The sequence below is a fragment of the Lichenostomus cassidix genome, chromosome 5 (genome assembly GCF_008360975.1).
Source record: "Lichenostomus cassidix isolate B80296 chromosome 5, HeHo_3.0, whole genome shotgun sequence".
Lineage (NCBI taxonomy): Eukaryota > Metazoa > Chordata > Aves > Passeriformes > Meliphagidae > Lichenostomus > Lichenostomus cassidix.
The window spans coordinates 45739316-45761049 of record NC_139486.1 but is presented as its reverse complement, the minus strand read 5'-3'; the positions used below and the strand labels follow the sequence as shown (position 1 = coordinate 45761049).

The 21734-nt window shown below is 40.3% G+C and overlaps 1 protein-coding gene and 1 long non-coding RNA gene across 2 annotated transcripts in view; one reads left to right on the top strand and one right to left on the bottom strand.

Annotated features, from left to right (window-relative positions):
* The window catches only part of LOC146436524 (uncharacterized), a 35157-nt gene extending 27072 nt beyond the window's left edge, over positions 1 to 8085 (top strand). The window contains exon 3 of the long non-coding RNA XR_014852694.1: positions 7048 to 8085. This is a non-coding gene — a long non-coding RNA (uncharacterized LOC146436524). The remainder of the gene's footprint in view (positions 1 to 7047) is intronic.
* An 8836-nt stretch (positions 8086 to 16921) lies between these two features.
* The window catches only part of LOC146436523 (mucin-5B), a 46265-nt gene continuing 41452 nt past the window's right edge, over positions 16922 to 21734 (bottom strand). Inside the window, exons 46-49 of the mRNA XM_085062808.1 lie at positions 20435 to 20563; positions 19513 to 19552; positions 18719 to 18842; positions 16922 to 18156 (exon numbers count right to left, since the gene is read on the bottom strand). Coding sequence (XP_084918934.1) covers positions 17982 to 18156; positions 18719 to 18842; positions 19513 to 19552; positions 20435 to 20563 — 468 coding nt within the window. The 3' untranslated portion in view covers positions 16922 to 17981. The remainder of the gene's footprint in view (positions 18157 to 18718; positions 18843 to 19512; positions 19553 to 20434; positions 20564 to 21734) is intronic.

The window sequence follows — 21734 nt, the reverse complement described above, 5'->3', positions numbered from 1 at the left end:
TGCCATTTACTCTTCATTAACTCTTCCAGCTCTACAAATGCCATAATCCTGGGGCTATAACATTTCTGCTGGGAGCATGGGCTGTGAGGCCACGTGCTGTTCCTGCAATTGCATCACAAGCACATGATATGGGAAAGAATGAGTACAGGAATGAAGATAAGCAGGGAGAGGCAATTCAAAAGGAGTTTAGGTTCTACGATGCAAAGCCACATCTTCCTATTTCCTCTTTTAGAGAAGTTGTGAAACAGGGAATGGTTCCATATGGAAAATCAGAATGCAGGATTCGAACACCCTAAAGTTTGGTTGGGTTTGGTTCCAGCATCTGGCTTGAAAAACACCTAAAGTCCTTCTGGTTTGCTTGAGAGAGCAAGCTCTGGCCTTAGGCATAAGGACCAGTTTGTGTACACATAGGGCCTCTCTTTATTTAGTAACTGAAGATGGTGTGCAGTGAAAGTTATTCTAATTATTCTCACTTTGAATGTCATGAGTTTTAAAACTTTACCCTCACTTTCCTAGAGATAAATCCCAGATGATATGAAAAAATAATACGTATCTCATTCCAGCATCCTTTTTCTTCTGCAAAGATGGAAGCGACCAAAATAAAAACAGGAATAGACACTGGAGAACCATAATTTTGGCAGTGAGGGGAGAGGTGGATGTGTCTTACATCACATAAGGGTAACAATCACACACGAAGTTAGTTAGGAAGGGCACTGGACCCTAATGAACATCCTTGAATGGGCTTTATTGCACCAAAGATGAACAGGTCCCAGCCAGGACAGGGTCTTAATTCAAGAAGCAAATTTTAGCATCTGTTTCAATTTAGGCCTAAATTCCACTAACATCACATAAAGTCTCATTCAACTAAGGACCACAAAAGTGATGTTTCAAGCTTTTTTGTTTTCTCCATATGTAATATATTTCAGTGACTGTGCTGTTTTTGCTCTGGTTTCTCTTTGAAAAGAATAGTAGAGAAAATGGCAGCTCTGGTTATCAGCTGTGCTGATCCTGTTCTTGGTAATGAATGCAGGGAGACTGGAAAATTGTTTTGTTGATGGAATTTCCTCAATACCTTTGGCATTAGACACAATAGACTGAACATGACTTTGACGTAAAAAATTCATGGGGATATTTGTTTAAGACCAGCCCTCCATGACTCGAACAAATCTCAGTCAAGAGGGGATGGGCTAGAAGCTCAGTAATTACCTTTTTAAAGGAAAAGTGTTGGGTTTTTTTCTGAAATTTACTTGGCTTTAGGATCTATAAAGGCAACAGATTGACAAAGGGTTTTTTTAATTATTGGGACAGACATGATCCATCAAACACTCAATAGTTCTGATATGCTAACAGCAAAAATGTAATCAACTTCCTGGTACTGTGTGTGTTTTGAAGTCACAGAACTGTGTGCTGTGACCCTTTAAGAAATGGAGAAATTCCTCTGTAAAATGCAACATGAGGGTTTTTGTTTGGATTTAAATCTCACTTTACCTCCTCCCCTTACCTCCTGCTGCTTGCACTAAGCAGCGGAGGAGTGGCAGCTACACCTCTCATTTCAAAAGAGACCAGTGTAAAGAACTATCAGGTAGCAACTGGTCCAAGATCAGACTAAACAGTGACTAAAATTTAATGATAACCAATTTTCACTTACTTTCCTTTTCCTGAAAATGGCTGGAGTTTGGAGCAGTGGAATTTTCCCCAAGCAGAACAAAAATCCCCAGATATGTGTGAGAGGTCTTATAATGCTGAATGTCTGAGGACAGCAAGAGGAGTGAGAGCAAGTAAATTTTGCCCATTCAGCAGCCTCAATCAAGGTCAAATAAAATTTATTTGGAGGGCAATGTGTCAATGATTAAAAGATCAGCTGCAGTAAAAATCCTGTACTTGCTGCAGTGAAGAGGCACAACCTTTAGCTCCCCAGGAAGCCAGACTTTGATGACACCCCAGAAGGATTGGCCAGACCTGTCCAGGTCACACAAGGCCCACAGCACCCCAGCACACCTGTGCCCTCTCAAACTGGAGTACCATGTCCCTGCCTCTCTGTTCTTCCTTCTCCAGCCTCATCACGTTGCCTGATCCACACCTTGCTAAGGAAGAAGACACAGTTTAGACAGGAGAAATTCCACAAGTTTCCCAGCAGCCACAAGTCCCACAAGAGGTGAGCCAGTGTACAGCCAGCAAGTCCATGCCTTAGCTGCAGCTGCTCCACAGCAATTTCTATCTGCAGGCACCTGGGCTGGGGGACACACAAAGACCAAAAAAAAAAAAAAAAGGGTGGGGGATGAGTCTCCAAGTCTCCATGCATGGTTTGAAGTTGATAACGAGATGTAATTTGCTGAGGGACAGAGATGGCCCACAGGACTTCCAGAAGGTCAGCACTGCAGGCAGTGGCTTGTACTGCTTACACCTGGAGCTGCCAGAAATTAATCTGTGGCCTTGAAGAAGGTTTTTGGGAAATACTCAACAGTTTGCAGCTGCTACTCCCTTCCTTTCCTCTCCCACTCCACTAAACACTCCTGCCTCATGCAAACAAGGCAGCTGGGATGAAGGAATCATTCTCAGAGTGCTCCCAACTGGTCAGGGAAAGGAGATCAGGCAATCTATGCAGGCTTTTGCAAAATCATTCAGGGTGCACTCCCCTCCCCTTCCTCCCACCATCTAGATTTTTGTTCTATTTAAAGAGGAAATGTGTTGACAAGTCTTAGCAAAAACTGACTGGGATTGCTGTAAATCCAGAGCATCCATTGGGTTGGAGATCATGCAGAGCAGATGGTGATGCTGGAGGTGGTGATGAAAAAGCAGTGGTGGAGCTCTTTCACTCCTTCTGGGAGACAGGATGTGCCAAGAACATATAATCGAGGGACAAAGGATAAAGTTAGCAATAATATCTCCATCTGCCTGGGAAGTTTAGGGGCAAATGGGCTCAATGTAGTGCCCAAATGCATCAGGCTGGGCACCACCTAGTTCTCTGATAGGTGCACTCATTGAAAACACTTGGTTGCTTTTTTTTTTACTTGCAGCAAGTTAAAAAAATTAGCCACATGCAGTAGAATGGAAAAAATGCAAACACTCGCTTTAAAAGGCTGTAGGACATGGAATAAAGGGGGTTTCCCCTTGGCACACATGTGTTAGGAGCATTATGTAAGCTTGTTTTGTAAGAAGCACACTGATCTCCTGGCACTGACAAAGACCCACATATGTTGACTGCAAAAATGGGAGAGTCAGGAATGTATTATACAGGAATGGGTCTTGCCAAAGTAAGCAAAGTGCAAACATCCCACACTTCCCAAATTATCTTTCTTTCCTGCTTAATGCACTGTAAATGAAATTCAGTTGGACTTTGACATTGTGGACTGGATTCAATCCCATTTATGTTGTGCATAGATAGGAACTGATGATAAAATTACATTGTTTGAAGAAATAACTCACTTCCTTTGCAGTAATTCTTACAACTAACATATTAATAATTATAATAATGTGTTGCATTTATAATAGAGCCTTTATTCACTAAGAATCCTAATGCTCTCAAGAAAAAAAGGGATTGTACTGTGTGAACACTGCCTTAACTGAAAACATATCCAACATCACAGCTCTGCCTGTAAATCATGCTTTAAAACATAAGGAGATTAACTTTCGTACGTATCTATTGCATTTTCGGTGCCTTTTTATTGTTAAATATGGCCCTGCTTGTTCCTCCACAGATGCTTTCCTCCAAAATGAATGTGTGAGAAATCCACAGCATTAGGCAACCTTCCTAGGGGAACTCTGCATTTGTTTTCACTGCTGCAGGCATTCTGGTAAATTTTGATTTCCCTTGATTTTCAAGACAACAAGTGAAAAAAAAAAATAATGGTGAAAAAGAGACTCCTTAATGAACCAAATCAGTATTTCAGTGGTTCTATTCAGCCACCACTGCTGACAATATGGGTTCGCAGAAAATATGAGTTAAGGCCTCATTGCCCAGTTTTGAGTGAAGCAGGAAGGTCCATACTGGTTTTAGTCAAGAAATATATTTGAGGTCAGCCCAGAGAAAAACACTCTTAAAAGCAGCTGTTGCTACTTAATATTATTAGACTATACATCCTGGATATGTAGGCCAGATATCTCAATTAAAAATAAACAAAAAACCCTACACCTTCTTGTAGACGAACTAACAACAGTCCTTTTAATTCTTGATTCAATAAACTCAGACAGCCTTTCAAGGCTCATATCAATACAAACTTAATATGAATGACTCCCCTTTCTCTTACTGCTGAAGCATCAAACCCAGGTGCTTTGGAGGAATTTGCTGCACACTGGACAGTGAAATGCTTTCCACCATGCATGGCTGATAGTCATTGTAAATAGAGTTCGTCCCTTCAGTGCTTTCATTGCCTCAGCTTTTCTGAGCTATGGGAATTAGAACATAGAATCAGTACTACCCTGAGAATGCTGAGAAATTATTGATCTTTTCTCTCTTAGGATCTTTGAGTCTATTATTTTTATTAATAATACTGTATTTAGCGAATGTAGATAGTAGATGTAGTCAATATTGGCACTGCTCACAAGCCCAGTGTCAAGATTGAATCAATTTCTATTCTTATTGGTTTAGATTTTTTTTCTGATCTAAGAGTTAGTTTGCTAGTTGTATCTGTGGGCCCTTTTAATCATATGTAAAGATCAGAAAATGGGAAAAAGAGGAAGAATGTCAATCACTCATGCTGAAAAAAATGTCAGAGGAAGAAGTCAAACTGCATTTCTCAGAAAACCCCAAAGTCTGGAAACTGTTTTTCCAGTAAAAATAAAACAAACAAAACCAAACCCAAACCTCGTGTTGGCCAAGAATGGAAAATGACCATTCCTTAGGTAAATGTTTGAATAGTTAAAAGAATGAGGGAAAGATGGTGACAGCTAAAATGTTTTGTGCATGTGTGATATAACAAGCTTTCTTTACAAGACAGGTGTAATAACAGTGCAAGCTGTAGGAATGCCCTGCCCTGTGAGTCAACAGGCTGACAACACAGCATTTATTTGCCAGTTGAGGACTAGAAGCACCAAATGGTTTGGCTACAGGAGATGGAACTACAGGGCTAACATGGGTAAACAAACTGGAAGAATGGATGCTGGAATTGATCCAGAATGCCAGGGTGTCAGCACTTCAAGCTCTATGAAAAACATTATAAATACTGTATTGGCCACAAATGAAACAGAATTTTAAATGTTGTCCAAGACTGCAAACTATTCATAGGCCTATAGAGACCTAACAGCAGCAAACACTGTTTCAATTATCAGCTCTTGTGGGTTATCAGAAAGGATGTGGGTTTGTGATTGATGCTCTGTAGGGCCAATAGCACAGCCCTAGTCTTCCAACCCTTCCTGCCTCTTTTCAACATCTCCTTTCAGGACTTACACCCTGTCTGATCCTGTAATCCCAGTATTTTGTAGATGAAGGCAAATGTGAGAAAAAAAAAACCATTCTAAAGCTGTAAAAAGTGTCTTATTCGGAATTGGTTTTGTGTGCAGACCTCTCTTACTTCCCAGATAAGAGCAATTACCCAGGATGCCAATCAATGAGAAGCAGCACAGTTTAAATTCATACACACACCCTTAATCCAAATTCACTTCCATAAGGAGATAAGCTTTCTCTAAGTTCACTAATCAACCAGTATAAATGGAGAAAGCAGAATGGGAGGTGTGGTTTCTCAACTCAGTTTATTTTCCACAATTTACATTTAATTTAAGTCAAAAGTAGAATGGCAAAATTACTCCCATGCTAATTTACATCAGAAACATTTCTTTTTTTAACAGGCCAATATTTGCTGATAATCTCAGTCAAAAAAAATAAACTAAGAACCAAGACATAAAGTGGTTGCAAAATTATCATATTCTTGAACAATTCAGGACATTGGGTGATGTGCAGTAGATTTAATATGCTCAGAGCAAAATCCTGCCATGACTGCTGTAGTGCTTGCCTCTGCACACACTCACCCTTGGCGAGTTATCAAAAGAAACGAAATTCTTCTGAAAAACCAAGGAATCTTTAGTAACATCAGGAGGAAAAAATATGGCTGCAGCTAGTTTTAGCCTATTTCTTAGGAAGTTTGTTGCACAGGAGCATTTCTGGATTGTGAGCCTGAGTTACAGTTTAAGAAGAAGGACAGGGATTAATTGTCTTTGCAACTAAGTTGCTTCTTTAATTTTAGGTCATTTTTACAGGAAAACAGTCCTTGTCTAGTAGACCTGTGTTTGTCTCATTAGTGCTTTGTTCTGAATCTCCAGCAAACACCCTGAAAGCCTTTTGCATCCCTACCTTTTTGCAGTGCTGGCCCCTGTGATCTCCCACTGTAGGAGGGACTGCAGGACTTCTCCAGACCCCTTGTAGATCATCTGCTGCTCCTCAGCTACCTCCTGTGACTTCGACTGACACTGTAAATTTACCAAATTCATGCATTTGTTTACCTTTGGCATGGAACTCACTGGTATGTGATGAACACAACTCAGGGTTAGATATGTATAGGAACAATGAAGATTCTAATGCCTTTAAAGCTGTTCAAAAGCACTTGCTCAGTTACAGAACATATAAGCTTTGTCCTGCTTTCAGAAATGCAGTGACTTTAAATTGTAGCTGCTTCCTTGTAAGTAACTAAGCACAAAAGCTGAACCCATGGAAATTGTACAGTAAACACTACTGCTTACTGGCATATGGGAAAGAACAATGAGGGCTCAGACTCCCATGCTACAACCTAGGAGCAGCACAATATATTATATTTTGGGGTGATTCCATTGTGCTGGCATGTGATTTAGGGAGAAATAGTTGCTTTTGCCAACACACAAACAAATTTTCTCCTGCCATTATGTTAGGGCCCCTTTTCACCTCTCCTGTGTAGAGTGTTTGTTGAAGTTTGTCTGGCCAGTTAAGCATGAGGTTGGCTGTGTTGCAGCAGACATGTGGAAAGCAATTAAATGATTTATTGCCTCTATTGAAAATGGGTTTTGGAAGGCAAACATTGGTTAGTGCAATATCACCACTAGTGACACACAGCAATTTGCTTCTCTCATGTTTTCCTTTAGGACCTCACGAAACATGGCAGAATACCACTGGAGTAACACTTGGTCCCACAGGATATGTAATCCTGAGAAGAAAATGTGGCTGAGCTAGGATAAAGGACATGCAGTCACCTTTTTGGCAGTATGAACACCAAAGAGAGTCTGAATTTGTTGCTGTGAATTTCAAACAGACACAGTCTTACAATCCTCCACAGCTCTCTTCCAGGCACAGCAAAAAACCCAGGTTACTTGGTCTAACTTCAGGCTTTGAGATTGGAACATTCATGGTCAGGAAAGAGTGACAGATACAAAAAGGGGACATTCAGTGACATTACTGTAATTATAACAGAAATTACAACGCTAGTGCTAAAAATCCAGTGTGGGAGCTGAGTAAGGAACGCTAGTTCAGGACATAAACTATGTTAAGTGCCCAGTCTGGCAAAGGTCCTGGACATGCCACTGCAGTCAGGATTTATGTCAAATCATGTACTGAAAGCAAGAGGACGAAGTTTAATTTGGCTCTCTGGACAGAAGTACACCAACGGTCAGGAACATATTGTTCAAACAGGCAATATGGACTTCAAAGTGCACTGAAAGTGTCAAGCTGGCCTCTTGACTCATGCCACTAAAACTCTGGTTTATGGATGAAATTTACTATGAATCCCCAAGTGGAAGAGAGTTCTGAGGTCACCAGATTCCCTTCTGGTATCTAGGAATAATCATATCAGGTAATCTCTCATAAATTTATTGACCTCTACCTTAAACCAAATCGGTTTTTTTGCTTTTGCCATTTCCTAACAAAAAATGTTACAGGACCTTACACATTTGATAACTTAAAAATATGTCTTATCTCAGACTAAAGAAGACAAGGCAAATAGATCTGTAAAACCTGTTGATTGTTCTACCCTTCTTGTGTTGACTTTCTGGATACAGATGATATGTGCATAATAATATGCAAATGGATTCTTTATCTTTCATCTGAGAAAGCTGTCAGCATCAGATCTATTTGGTTCTCTACAAACATTCATTTTTACAGGCACATTACTATGGTTGTAAGTAGGAACTAGAAAATTATAATACAAATATGAAATGCAATTTAATATAATTGTAATTAATATATAATTTAATATACATATAATACAAATGAAATAACAGGATTGTTATACAATCAAAGTGATGTTGTACTAATAAAGCTAAAGCTTTACTGTAAACAAAAGAATTACTCTCTCTTCCCACCATTTCTCTATTGTCTCACTAGAGTTCTGCTGACTTCAGTGAATTTTGTTTTGCCTTATATTGGCCTAAGTAAAAGCAACAACAACACAGGATTGTTTCAAATAGACTTAAAGGGCAACGCAAACAGCAGCGCTTGGTATTTTCTCACTATATGTACATGTTATGCTAAAACTGATGTAAAGTTATTCACAGTAAAATGCTCAATAACTGAGGATGTAAATGTATTGACAGAATATCATAGCAATGTGAGGGCAATAGACTGGTGCAAGCAGAAAGGGGGAAATGGTTATCAAAATACATTTAGAAAATCATAAATTCTATCTACGGAAATAAAAGACCATTTAAGAATAGCTAAGTGTAGCCAGAAGGGTTATAAATAAAATTCTCATCATGCTAAATATTCTGATAATGGAAGACCATCACATTATCTTCAAAACTGTCTTTAAAAAGATTTTTTTCCCCATGTTTCCCTTAATTACAAAAATAATTTACAGTAAATCAAGAAAATGTTAACCTAGGATTGACATATGGTCAAACTGTGGTGCTTTTTTCTTAAAATGCAATCTTTGTGGATGCAGTTTAGTCTAATACTCTATCAAAACATGAGAAAGCATCTCAGTACATCTAGGTGTAACATAGACTTTTGACTTTTAATTTGTTCTGTTAATAGCTTCATTGTTTTAATTCTGATCTTTGGATATTGTAAAGGAAAGATTAAGACCTACCAGAGCGAATGAACTTTACAAAATATCAATTCTGGAATGCCTACAATAATCCTGGTATTCTTCAAAGGCCAGAGCATTAAAAATATTTTGAATATAGCAGCATAGCAATCTAAGTTAAAGAGCTTTTAAAAAATCACTTTATGAGTTTCTTCACCTTGCCAATTTGTCATATTAAAAAATACTGCAAAAGCTTCAGAACAAGGTTATTTTTGATACAGCATTGCAAATCTATACTCAAAGAAAAGCAGAATGTATTGAAAAAACAAAAAGATGTCATGCTGGTTGTTTGTTGTGAGGCCTGGAGTAAAAATATCACTGAAAGGGAGCCAGACTTGGGAAAGAGTTTCAGTTTCAGTGATGTAATTATTCACAAAAATTTTTAACAGTGCAAATTATTACAACTTGCAGTTAGTTTGCTAATACTTTATGGCACAAAAGCCTGGGGTATGACTCTGCTAAAAGGTTGAGACCAGCTTCAAGTTAAACAACTAGAAAGCCATTTGCCCAGGGAACAAGCAAGGAGGGATTTTTGGTAATGGTGGCTGGTACCTCTGTAGAGCAGCTCTGTAGAGTAGCTTCCTCTGCCTAAAAGGGGTGCAGAACACTGCCATGTTGTTCACTGGTCTTTGTATTTATGAAAAAAAAAAAGCCCCCCAAGAACTATTACAAATTTTTAGTTTACTGAAAATAACTGCTCTTTGTTGCATGTTCTGTTAAGAGTGTGTCTCTGGAAAGAACAACAAGTAGAAGCATACATTCATGGAGTGGTTTGGGTTGGAAGGGACCTTCAAAGATCATCTAGTCCAATCCCCTGTAAGCGCATCTTTCACTACATCAGGTTGCTCAAAGTGCTGTCTAACCTGACTTTGAACACTGAAGTGGGGCATCCACCACCTCCTCAGACAACCTGTTTCAGTGTCTCACCACTGCTATTAAAAAAAAAAAAACAACTTTATCTCCTATTGAAACCTAACCTCTTGCAATTTAAAACTGTTGTCCTTTGTCATGTCACTACAGTCTTTCTATACCTTTCTTTGTCAGCCTCCTTGATAAACTGAAAGATTGCTCTGAGGTCTCCCAGGAGCTTTCTCTTCTCCAGGCTGAACAAACTCACCCATCAGCCTCTCTTCATAGGAGAGTGCTCCAGCCCTCTGGAACTAACAGGTCCATATCTCTCCTGTGCCGGGGACTCCAGAGCAGAATGCAGCACTCCAGGTGGGCTCTCAGCAGAGTGGATGGAGGAGTGGGGGAGTGGTCAACCTGCTGCTCACACCTCTTTTGATGCAGCCCAGGATGCAGTTGGCTATCTGGGCTGCAAAGGCACTATGGCAGCTCATTTCCAAGTTTAAATCCTCAAGTATCCTTGAGTCCTTCTCTGCAGGGATACTCACAATTAATTAACCACGTAGTTTGCATTGATACCAGGAATTGCCCAGTAGTTGTTGCAGCCTGAAGTAATCCCTCTTGAGGAAGGTGAGGTGACTCCTTTCCTGAGAGTAATTGCACAGATTTGTCTGGGGGAAGGTTTGGGAGGGCAAAGCATACAGAGAGGATATGAAAGCCAGGAGCTGAGCCTGCAACAGGAGTGTAGGCTGGGAGAGAAGGAGCAGCTGAGGGCAGAGCCAAAGCCAGATTTGAGAGGTGAGGGAGAGAAGGAGGCTTCCCAGGGACCCTGAAGAGACCTGGCAACTCAGAGGTGCTGGCAGGGCCTGGACTGGGGGAAAGCACCTACCCTTTGTGAATGCAGCTGACAGGAGCTCTGTTTAACCAAACCTTTTAAAATCAGATTCACCCCAGAGCTCTGCACTCCCTCTCAGGGTCATCCTGCTGCAGATTATTATTCAGCACTCTAGTAAAATCCAGTTGGAAGTATCTGGTGGGGTGCTTTTTTTGCTCCCTTTTTTCCCCCCCTTTTTTTTTTTTTGGCAAGGGAGAGCCCATTATACTTTAAAAACATGCCACTTCAGTGAACTGGCTGCCTAGGGATCCTGTCACACCACGTTTCTGTCACATCACAACACCACTTTCAATGTCAGCTTGTATCAAATGACAGGTTGGGATTTTCAGAGAAAGCAGAGGCTTTTGTCACTTTTAGATTCTGCTGCTGTAAGCATATATTCCACTCTAAAGGACAGTGCTGACCCATCTCGGGGCTCCAGCTGTAGTGCAAACTGGATACCTAACTAATTTGGTTTTCTTTTAAAGAAAGCTGTGCAGATGAAGCAGGACCTGCTAGTCCAGTCAGAATTCATTAGGAACAAAGATTTCATGTTTCAATGTTTGCACCCTTGTTTTAACTGCAGGAACAAGGAGAAACAGTTCTTAATTACTAGTAATCCCTTGCATGCATTATTAACAGACTATTTTGTTCAAATAGTTGGAGCCTGCAGAGTTTTACAAGCTCCATGTACAGAGTAATTAATCTTTGCTGCTGATGATGAAAAGTTTGTTATTTATCATTTTGCTAGAAGAATCTTTCTCAGGCAAGGCAGTCAGGGTGCAAAGGAGCTCCTTTCATGGAATGATATTCTGCAGTGAAAAATCAATATCAAAAGCAAGCAGCTTAATTCATTAGTTATTAATGAAAACATGCCAGGGAAGTTGAGCATACTTGTGAGCATTGCTCTGAAAGAAAAATATGTCACTGCTTGGAAACATTTGGTTTGGGTTTTTTTTCAACCTGACTGCAGTTTATTTTTCAGATGTTTTTCAAGTCATTGAGCTTGAGGGAAAGGTGAATTAATAGGCATAGCTTCTCCTTCTGGCAGAAATCTTTGCATGACCAGTAATTGAATAATTATTCTATTAAGAAAGTGTAGATGTAGGATGAGAATGTGTTTGAAACTGATTTTCCTTTTATAATGGCTGTAAGGGTCATTATTATGATTTAGTATAAACAGCACAACATAGGACACAAAAATGTCATCCAATCAACTGCTTGATCCAGGAGAAGGCACAGGTGTCTCTAGGAAGATGTCCAGTCCTATTTACTTGGTGATGGAGAAGAACAAACATCCACAGGAGCTACAGGAGCTATTTGGGTTCCCAGTAAACACACTCCTGACAAGAACTTCCCCATACAGAGCAGCATTACATGCTATAAAAATTCTTCAAAGGATGTTCCAAACGACTTATTTAGGAATAGTGTGATGAATTATAGCACTTCCTAAAAATTTTCCTGGAGCAACAGTTAAAGAGAGATGGATTTATAGTATACATCATATACTCAGGAAATCTTCCATGGTTAATCTGAAGTCTGGAAAAAACAGAGAACGTCATCAAGAGCAAACAGAAAGTTCAAGTAGGCATGCTAGAACTAAATTGGGGTGCTTGGGGATAATAAGGTTTGTGCACTGGTCCTCGAGAGAAATAGCCCTTGGGGAAAAGCTAATTCCAGGCCATAAAGTAGCAGCTGGTATGGCTGCAGTGCACTTTAGTAGCCTTTTGTTTATAGAACAATGCTCACTGCAGGTCAGATTAAACTCTGGTTTTGAGCCAGGTTTTTATGGCATTACAGGAAATAGATCAGTCAATATAGAATAATGTCCAGATATGTAAAGTGAAGTCAAGATGCTGTAAAGGAGCAGCAATGGATTTGCCTCAAGATTCTCTTTGAATAGCCATGTAGGCATAGGTGGTGACACAAAGCAAACCATTTCAGAGCTGGAACACGAAAGGGTTTGTGCACTTCAGAGACCTTCATGCACTGAAGCTGAATATAACTGAATTATAAAACACATAGGAATGGCACCAAACTCACTGTAATTTAGTGCAATTTTAAGCTCCCTTTGATTTGCTGCAGTCATGCTAAGGGACAGTGATGTAGGTCAAAATATGACTCACTCAGTGTCAGGGTTGAGAATGACATCAGTTACTAAGGACTACATTTAAAACAACAAGAAAAAGAGCAAAGGGAGAATTCAGAAGATGACCACAAATCTTAAAAGCAAGTGAGATTAAGCCCTGTACAAAGAGGCTATTAAAAGCTATGAAACTGCAGCATTAGTCTTAGTAAAAATCAGGGTGAAAGGGATTTTCACTAAAAGTACTGCTGGTTGGGATGTTCAAGGCAGGACATAGAGCTGGCAGAATTTGCGGCAAATATCTGGTGCTTCCTGTTACAAACAGATATCATTGGCATTTGGGATCAAATTCTTACATTGCTTGAAAGGATTTAGATGAGGTAGGGCTGTACTTACATCAGACTAGGAAGTCAAAAGAAGGAGAGGTTGGGACATTTCCACAAGAGAGAGATAAGGTAAGATGAGGTAAGATGGGCTGAGGTAAGATGCATAGCAATTTTCAGTAACTACACAGAAAGAGTACAGTGCTTCAAGTCCTGATTTATACAGACTTTTTTTTAGGTAAATGGGATGAACCAGACCTTACCTACCCAGTCGTTCTTGATTTCTTCACTCATATTAATTAATGAGAGACCCCACTGGATTGGATCCTCTGGAGAATCCATAGTTTAATAATTTTCTTTCCAACAAGGAGGATAATTTAAAAACAGACCTTCACAGAAATCAAGCTTGAGTGAAACAGGGATATCTGTGACCAGAAGTGTCAACCCATGGTTACAGGAAGCCACTGCACAGATTCCATTTGAATTTTAGAAAAATCATGAAATTAAATCTAGGTAGTATCGATTAAACTGCTTTACAGACTACTGATGGAAACTGGGTTTTCACATTTTTTAGAGAAAAGTGAAGTGCTTAAGAAATTACAACATTTCTGTGGCTTCATGAGCAAACTCTGGCCTACTCCTGACAGCAAGCCAATTAGCAGGGCACGCCTTCAATGGGGTTGCTTTCCTGAGAGGCATTTCGATTGTCAAGGGATTAAATGGATGTGAGAATGGCCTTGTACAAGGTAAACTGAGACTATTGTTACCCTAAAGATACTGAAAAGTCAGATCCTTTGAAGTGTAAAAACAAGAAAGATTTTCACAACTGATACTTTTGTCTTGGCATGTCTGGAAAATTGTCACAGCTCTTTCTCCTAAAGGATGTTTGGGATGCCAGACAAAAGCGTGTAGCAAATGCCATGCTGTATATCACTGCACAAAGGCTTTATGAACTTAAATGTTACCATCATATAAAAGAAACAATCATACAAAAGAAACAATGACCTACCTTTTTCCTTATCTTAGATCAGAAGGGAAATATAAACAAGGCCAAGAACATGTCTTTGAACACACGAATCTGTAGAATGATCAGGCACAGCTTTCAGACCACTCAGTCCGTAATCTCCCCCTTACCTAAAACATGATCCGTCGAATTTGCCTAATTATTTTCTTTTCAGGTTCATTACTAATCAGATAACTTTCCTGACTGATATTTAGACAAATTTTTTCATGTTTACCATGCAACTTTCCAATTGTTAAGCCAGTACGCTGAAACAAAATAGGTGCAGCATTCTTTTAAACAATCCCTCCTATATCAGAGGGCACTTACAGTTCACAGCCTTTGTTCTCAGCTGGAGATTCTAGATACCAGAATAGATTGATATCGATAAAGCACATCATAGATAACACTACAGGTCAGATTCCACAGCCAGGGGATCCACTCACTGGAAAACTAGGTCAAAGAATAGTGCCTCTCCCCAAATAAAAATTCAGAGTACAACTTGAATTTTCTTCTCTTCCTTGCAAGTGCCAATAACTGGTAACAAAAGCCAAAAAAAAAAATTTAGCTAAACTACATCAAAGTAGTGTTGTGAACTGACCTTTCCAAGCCTCAAACCAATAGGCAAGTCAGAGTTCATCCTATAATGGCAACCCAGACTCAGAGCACACCAGTAAAATGATAAAGTGTCTTAGGACTTGTTCACCTGACATGAGGCAGTATCTCTGACAAATATTTATTTTAGCAATATGTGACAGTACTTCCTGGTGTGCTGGCTCAGAACTGTTCAGCGAGTTGGGAGTACCATCCTCGCATGATAAGAAAAGAATGGCTACAGGCTGAAACCAGCTGAGCCCTGGCTCAACTGGCTTAGCTGAGCTCTGGTTCTCCTGGGGTTACCCTATTGAAGTTTATGCTGGTGTAAAGAATTCACGCAAAAGGAAGAAACAGTACTTGGAGTCATGCCACTGGTTTTTCTCGAGTTACACCAGGGACATGTTTGACTTGCAGAGACCAGTCAGTAACTGGAAGAGGTGGCCTTGGGCTGCAGATGAAGGCTTTACCCTGCACACGTGAGAAGCAGCCACACAGCAACAGCAGCAGCATCATGGTCAAATCGAGCTCTTACAGGCAAGGTCACCTGTGTTTAATTTTGCCCATTCTGGGGGGAAACTTGTGGTGACAGCCTAAAGAAGGACACACAGACTTCAGCTGCAGTCCAGCTTGCCCTGTGCAAGCAGCAGTGCTGCTGCTGCATGCACAGGCACTGAACAAGAAGGGCCAGCTTGTCAGGGGCTTGATCAAGCAGCCTCCAGGCTGATTTTTAGTTTTGTGGTGGGTGGGGAGATGTTTGACCCATTGACTTGAGTATTGTGTGTAGTTTTCGTCACCACAATGTAATAAAGACATTAAACTATTACAGAGTGTCTAAGTGCAGCAACAAAAATGGTGAAGGGCCCTGAGGGGAAGCCATATGAGGGACTGAGGTCACTTGGTCTGCTCAGCCTGGAGGAGACTGAGGGGAGACCTCATTGCAGTTACAACTTCTTCATGAGGGGAAGAGGAGGGGCAGGCACTGATCTCTTCTCTGTGGTGACAGTGAAAGGACCAAAGAGAATGGCCTCAGGTTATGTCAGGGGAGGTTTAGGTTGGAGATTACAAAAAGGTTCTCCATCCAGAGGGTGGTTGGGCACTGGAACAGACTCCCCTGGGAAGTGGTCACAGCACCAAGCCTGACAGAGTTCAACAAACTTTTGGACAATGCTCTCAGGCACACGGTGTGACTCTTGGGGTTTCCTGTGCAGGGCCAGGAGCTGGATTCAAAGATCCTTGTGGGTCTGTTCCAACTCAGCCCATTCTGTGATTCTGTAATATTTACTAACTGTTTTTTGGCTGAAGAAGCTGAAGTTCTCATTAAATAGGCTCTACCTTGCTGGCAGCTAAGTAGGACATTGCACTTGCAAACAGAGGACCAATGAGTTATCTTTAAAACCCAGCTATCAGGACTCTAAGTAGTATCACACAGGCCACTTAGATGCTGGATTGAGTGAGTAAATGGAGTGCCAGCTGTAACTGGGAATGAAGAAGGAGCATGTGAGATTTCACCTGATCAAAAGCATCCTGGAGATGGAAATATGCCTTTGGTTCGAGCATTTCGCTTGCCTGAAAAGTAAAATGCATGCCAAAAATGAACAAGAAAGCTTGCCTTTAAATCAATGCCACTCTCAACTTCTGTAAAAAATCTCATCATCACTAAAACAGACAAGGGAATAGAAATCTAAAGACACCTAGTATGACTAGATTGTGGTTTATTTGCTTCTCCCACCTGCAGATAATGCAGAGATGCAAAAGGTTTCTGATCCTGTTCCTGCTAAGTCATCTTGCTGAGAGTTATTGATTTGCAGGGTTAGTTGGCAGGTTGATTTGCATGAGTGTGTATATGACTACTGACAGAGTCTGTTTACTATTCTGATGACAAAAGCACTCAAGAATGACCTCTTCCCCCTCAGGGAAAGTCAAGGAAGAAAGAAAGAAATGTCCTTTGTTTTTGGTGCTGTTCTTTGCATTGCAAAAGCATTCATGCATTTGATTTGTATCAATAAAACCAGGTTTTGGACTAATGTGAAATTTATACATGAGCCTTAGGCAAGCAATTGTGCCTTCCAAGGGAGCTGCATTGCACCGACAGTTAACAATTATTTGGAAGTTCCTATAGCTTATAGTCAAGCAAAGTCAAGGATCCCCACAATTTTAAGGTCCATAACACCATAATGAAACAGTACACATCAAAGTAACCTGACATCTGCTGAAAGGATTTATTATTAAAAAGAAGCAAATTAAAGATTCCTTGGGGCTCAAGAGCTGCAGCATTTTAAAAATGGAAAGCTGAAGTACAATACATTTCATATCTACTTGGTCAGTTGAAAAGCATTTCCTTGAAAACAATTCCCAAAAAGCCTCCACAGCAGCCTGCAGGACACTATGAAAGTCACAATCTTCAGTACTCTTTCAGGTCACAAAAGGCAAGGTGCTCAAATAACAGAACCATCTGCCTTCCTTGTGTACTCTCAAGTTATTATTGGATCATTTTGATCCCTGTCCACATGAAATATAGTCAGCAGTACCACTGGATGTGCTAGCTGGGAGTCAATTATTTGTCACACAAATCATAGTCATGTAACCAGTAGTGAGACTGAACTAACAGATCAGAGCTTGATGTAGGCAAGTAATAAAAGCCCCCCGTGAGATAAGGACTCCAAATAAGGGCTTAAATATATTCATTTTGTAGTGTATATGTAAGAGCCATGTTTTTACACTCCTGATATAGTGCTCACTGTGAAGAAGGAGAAAAAAAACACCTATATTTCCTCCAGTGACCCAGAGTCACAGCCAAAGTAGATTCAGGGCCACTAGGGGGAAGAACAGAAATGTGGCCCTGAGCCAAGTCCTGCCTCTGCCTGAACCACAGCTGTGGAAGTGATTGTTGTTTCGCTTCTAAGGGAAATGAAGTGATACGTGTGGTTATGGTTTAAAAATGTGCACTTTCTTCAGGCAGGACTTTTGAAAGGCATCAGTTGTCTCTAGAGTGTCTTTTAATAACCTTGGTTTATACACTAGTGTGGGATTAAAGACATCAGCCACTTTGCCCTGTTAGTAGCATCACTGAAACAGGAGAACAAATCCTCTTTGAAATGCAGTTTATTCTACAAACATTTAGAATAAAATCTTTGCTAATTTCCATAACTGCATATAGTACTAGAAAGAAAAAGCGTTCTATGGTCATCTGAAGGTTCCTCACAGTTTTTTTCTAAACTACTCACTTGCTAGGGAAGGATTAAATGGGAGATGAAATGTTTCCTTTAGTTTATACTCATGTTATCCTCTTTGGGCATTTTGTTTCCACACATCCACACTCATCTACGTACACATATGTGAACTGGACTGTCTTATGGTCTGAGCAAACCAGTTCCACCTTCACTTTGTGACTTCTTTTTTCATGGCAGCAAGTGCATTTGTGTTCCATTTCATTTGCCTCCAAAGAATACCTATAGAAATGAGATTTTCATATCAGTCTGTTGTCTGCTGTCTTCCCAAACTATCCATATTTGCTGCTCCAAATGCATGTACTCCTAAGGAGAAAAATTTCCTATCTGTTTTTCTACTTATTCATAACAGCCTTTCCTCAGGATGCTGTTGGCCATGCAGGGTCAGATCCTCTAATGCCAATGGGGAAAATCCCAGTAACTTCAGTGGATTTTGGATTAGGCCCATTCTGGCAAGACAGAGAGGAACAATTCATGCAGAGAACAAAGGGCAGGAAAAAACTCCAGTGAACACCAGAACTGTTCAAAAACCATACAAGGACATGTTCAAGAGCATGTTTAATAAATTTAGCTGATGTCTTTCCAGAGAGATCTATTTTTCCTAACATAAGGCACTCCTATCACACCGAAGCCACTGCTAATGTCACTGCTCTTCTGCACATCCAGCTTCCCAGCTGGGTAATTTTTCAAACAGCAGGAAAGGGACAAAGAGCTGCAGCCCATTGGTGACAAGAACCCAGGAAGACAAGCCATGAAGGAGGACAGAGTAAGGCTTCCTACTTACACAGAGTAGGTGCTGCACATCCCTTCACAAAAGGGCACTGGGACAGGAGCAGCTGACTTGCAGTTGTCATGGACGATGTACTGCTCCTTCACATTGCGTTTGCATTTGTGTGGTAGGTCAATACCTGGGCAGAAGAACACTTCTGTTAGACTTCTTCAGGCTGGGGAATAAATGTTTTGAAAGGTATCTGCTAGTAAACCAAGCATGCTTCATCCTAGTAAAACTTTTCACAGTTCAAATGTACAACCAAAACCATAAATGATAGTGCAAAGAGGCACTAATTCAGCAAAAAGATTTCCCACTGCTCCATATACTTTTCAATTTGTGGACTAGATTTAGCGTGTAAAGATACTGTTGAATCAAGACCCAAAAGAGACATGAAGAGTTCAGGTTTTTCTACAATTGATATAAATTACATTTGTGACTCTATAATAACCCAAGATTTCTGAGTGGATGTTAAAGAAAAAAAAACCCCTTTGTTTCTATGCAATTTTCCAAGGCAATAATACAGAGAATATTTTCTGCAAGTTTTCTTATCAGGAGTATAATTTGAGCTAACAGTGTTTCAGTTATTTAAAAACACAGAAAAGGAGATAAAAAGATTTTAGTGCTCCCACTAGAAGAATGAGGCAGATTTTTAGTCTCAGCTGTGTGGTACAGAACAGTTCTGCTGCTGTAAAACTGTCTTTCAGTCTGTGGAAACTGCAGACTCTCAGTGCATGCAGAAACAGCATGACAAGCAGGGAAGAATCAAACAGTATTGGAATAGAGAATCAGTGATTTAATGCACTCACATGTCTTACAACAGCCATCTGAAGATACCTCAACTGTCCCCTGTATGGAAAGTAACCAGAACAGTCAGTTCAGGTGCATGTATTGCTGAGCAATGATGAGAGTTCTGTCACAGTCCCTCATCTCTAATCCACACAAATTCCTCATCAGACCTATTTGTGTACCAATTATAAATAAAGATGCTTAAAAAAACAAACCAAAATAAATTATCCAGCAAGGAAGGGAATGAATTTTCTTAGAACTATATATCCTCTCACAGGCCAGGTGAGATGCCCTGACCTTATTAGGCCCTATGAAGACATCATAAAAACCCCAGCCCCAGAGAATGACAGCTGCTCTTGGAACAAGCCTGACCTACACAGAGCCGACCACAAAGCTAATTCAAGTACATGCCTTGACAGGGACTACTGTCCTAGTCCCTGCTTTGATCTTCTGTGAAGTCCCAAAAGCTTCTGAAAGTTATTGGAAACCACCAATAGCTGAAAGCCCAGGCATGAATGTTAGCCCTTGCTTGTTCTTGTTCCACTTCCTCACTTAATGATACACTACATATCAGAAGACACTGTGTTCATCAGTCCCCCAAGGATTCATGATGAGTTACCACTTGTTCAACTGCATTTTGTAACACTGATGTTTCTTAAGTGATGAAAAAGCCCCCCTTGTTGTTGCCCCAACACCCTTCTCTTTCACGTTCTAGTGCTTATCCCACAGCAACGTAAATTTTGGGTTTGTGTGCAAATATTTTTGCTTTTCTTCCATGGGACACATGGGACGCAATGGGAAAAGCACATTTCCTTCAAACAAGGATGATCATCCAGAAAGATCAAGAAATACTGAAGTGACTGATTCAAAATAGCAAAGATAACATCCAGGCCAGCAGCAGGGCTCATGCCAGAAGTCTTTTTCTGGCTGTAAAATACTTACTGGCACACAGTTTGCTTCTTCAAATGGTAGGCAGACCTTTACTGTACTAGTCAAGGAAAACTGGCCTGCTGATTCAGTGCATGTGTACTGAGTACAGTTGTCATATGGATCTTTATAACTCTTTCCAACCTGATAAAAACAGGAAAAAAAAATTTAGAAATTAGCCAAGCCAGTGTAGTATAGCAATAAAAACAGAAAACTGAAACAGTAATACAGTCAATGAACTGGCAGAGAGACTGGGTTTTTCATATCACTCTGAAAGGCCTAAGATTTCTGCAACCCAAATCTACAAATTATGTACCAAACTCACCCACTACCACCAGCCTATGCAAAATCCCTTCTGTGGCCTCCCAAGGGGAAGGAACAAAAAGCTGGTGGCAGAATGAGCATAAATATATTAACAGAAATGCCAGAAGGTAGGTGTGTTAATGTTTGTGGGTTAAAATATACACAAATGAAAAATAACTCTTTCAAAGGATTTCAACAGTTTTCTTTTTTAATAGATGGAAGAAAATGAAAAAGAGTGAAAGAGAACAAAAGTCTTTGCAATAGAGGTTAATGGATAACTGCAAAGCCTCCTCATGGAGAGATAAAAATTATATATTGGAACAGGAAAATCTAGCTTGCAAGATAAATTATCAAGGAATAAAAGGATGAAATAGAAAAGATGTAGAACACAAGAGCTATCAGAGAAGCAATAACATGGAAGGCAAGTCACTGGTTGAAACAGCATCATCAACCATTCACAGGAATAGCAGGCTGTAATAAAACCAAAGAGCTAGAATCATGGATCAAAGAATCATTAAGGGTGGAAAAGACTTCCAAATCATCAAGCCCATCCTTTAAATGCTCAGCTCATGTCTACACTACACTGCATAGGCAAGACATGATGCATTAGCTGTGTGTGTTAGCAAGTCACACTACACTACAGCAGCTGTGTCACTTGATTTCTGCCTCAGCAAATTCAGAACCAGGGGCAGTACAGCTGTATCAGCTTGCTCACACTTTATCCCTGTACCTTCTGGGCAAGGTAATGAAACTGCTTCAGATGGGAGCAGTGTGATGTGAAGCCAGCACAAGCAATATCTCTGCAAGAGCAGTATTACACCATGTCACCATCCCTTCCAAATTCTTTCTTGCTATTGCATGTCAGGAGAAGGGGAGGTAACATCGTTTCCATTCCTGCCAGAGAACATAATTTTCAACACAGTAGTGCCTGTGAGATGCACACAGCAGGGAACAGTTCTACAAACATCTACATTTACTTTAGAAACACAGACATTTTTACATCTCCTTGAGG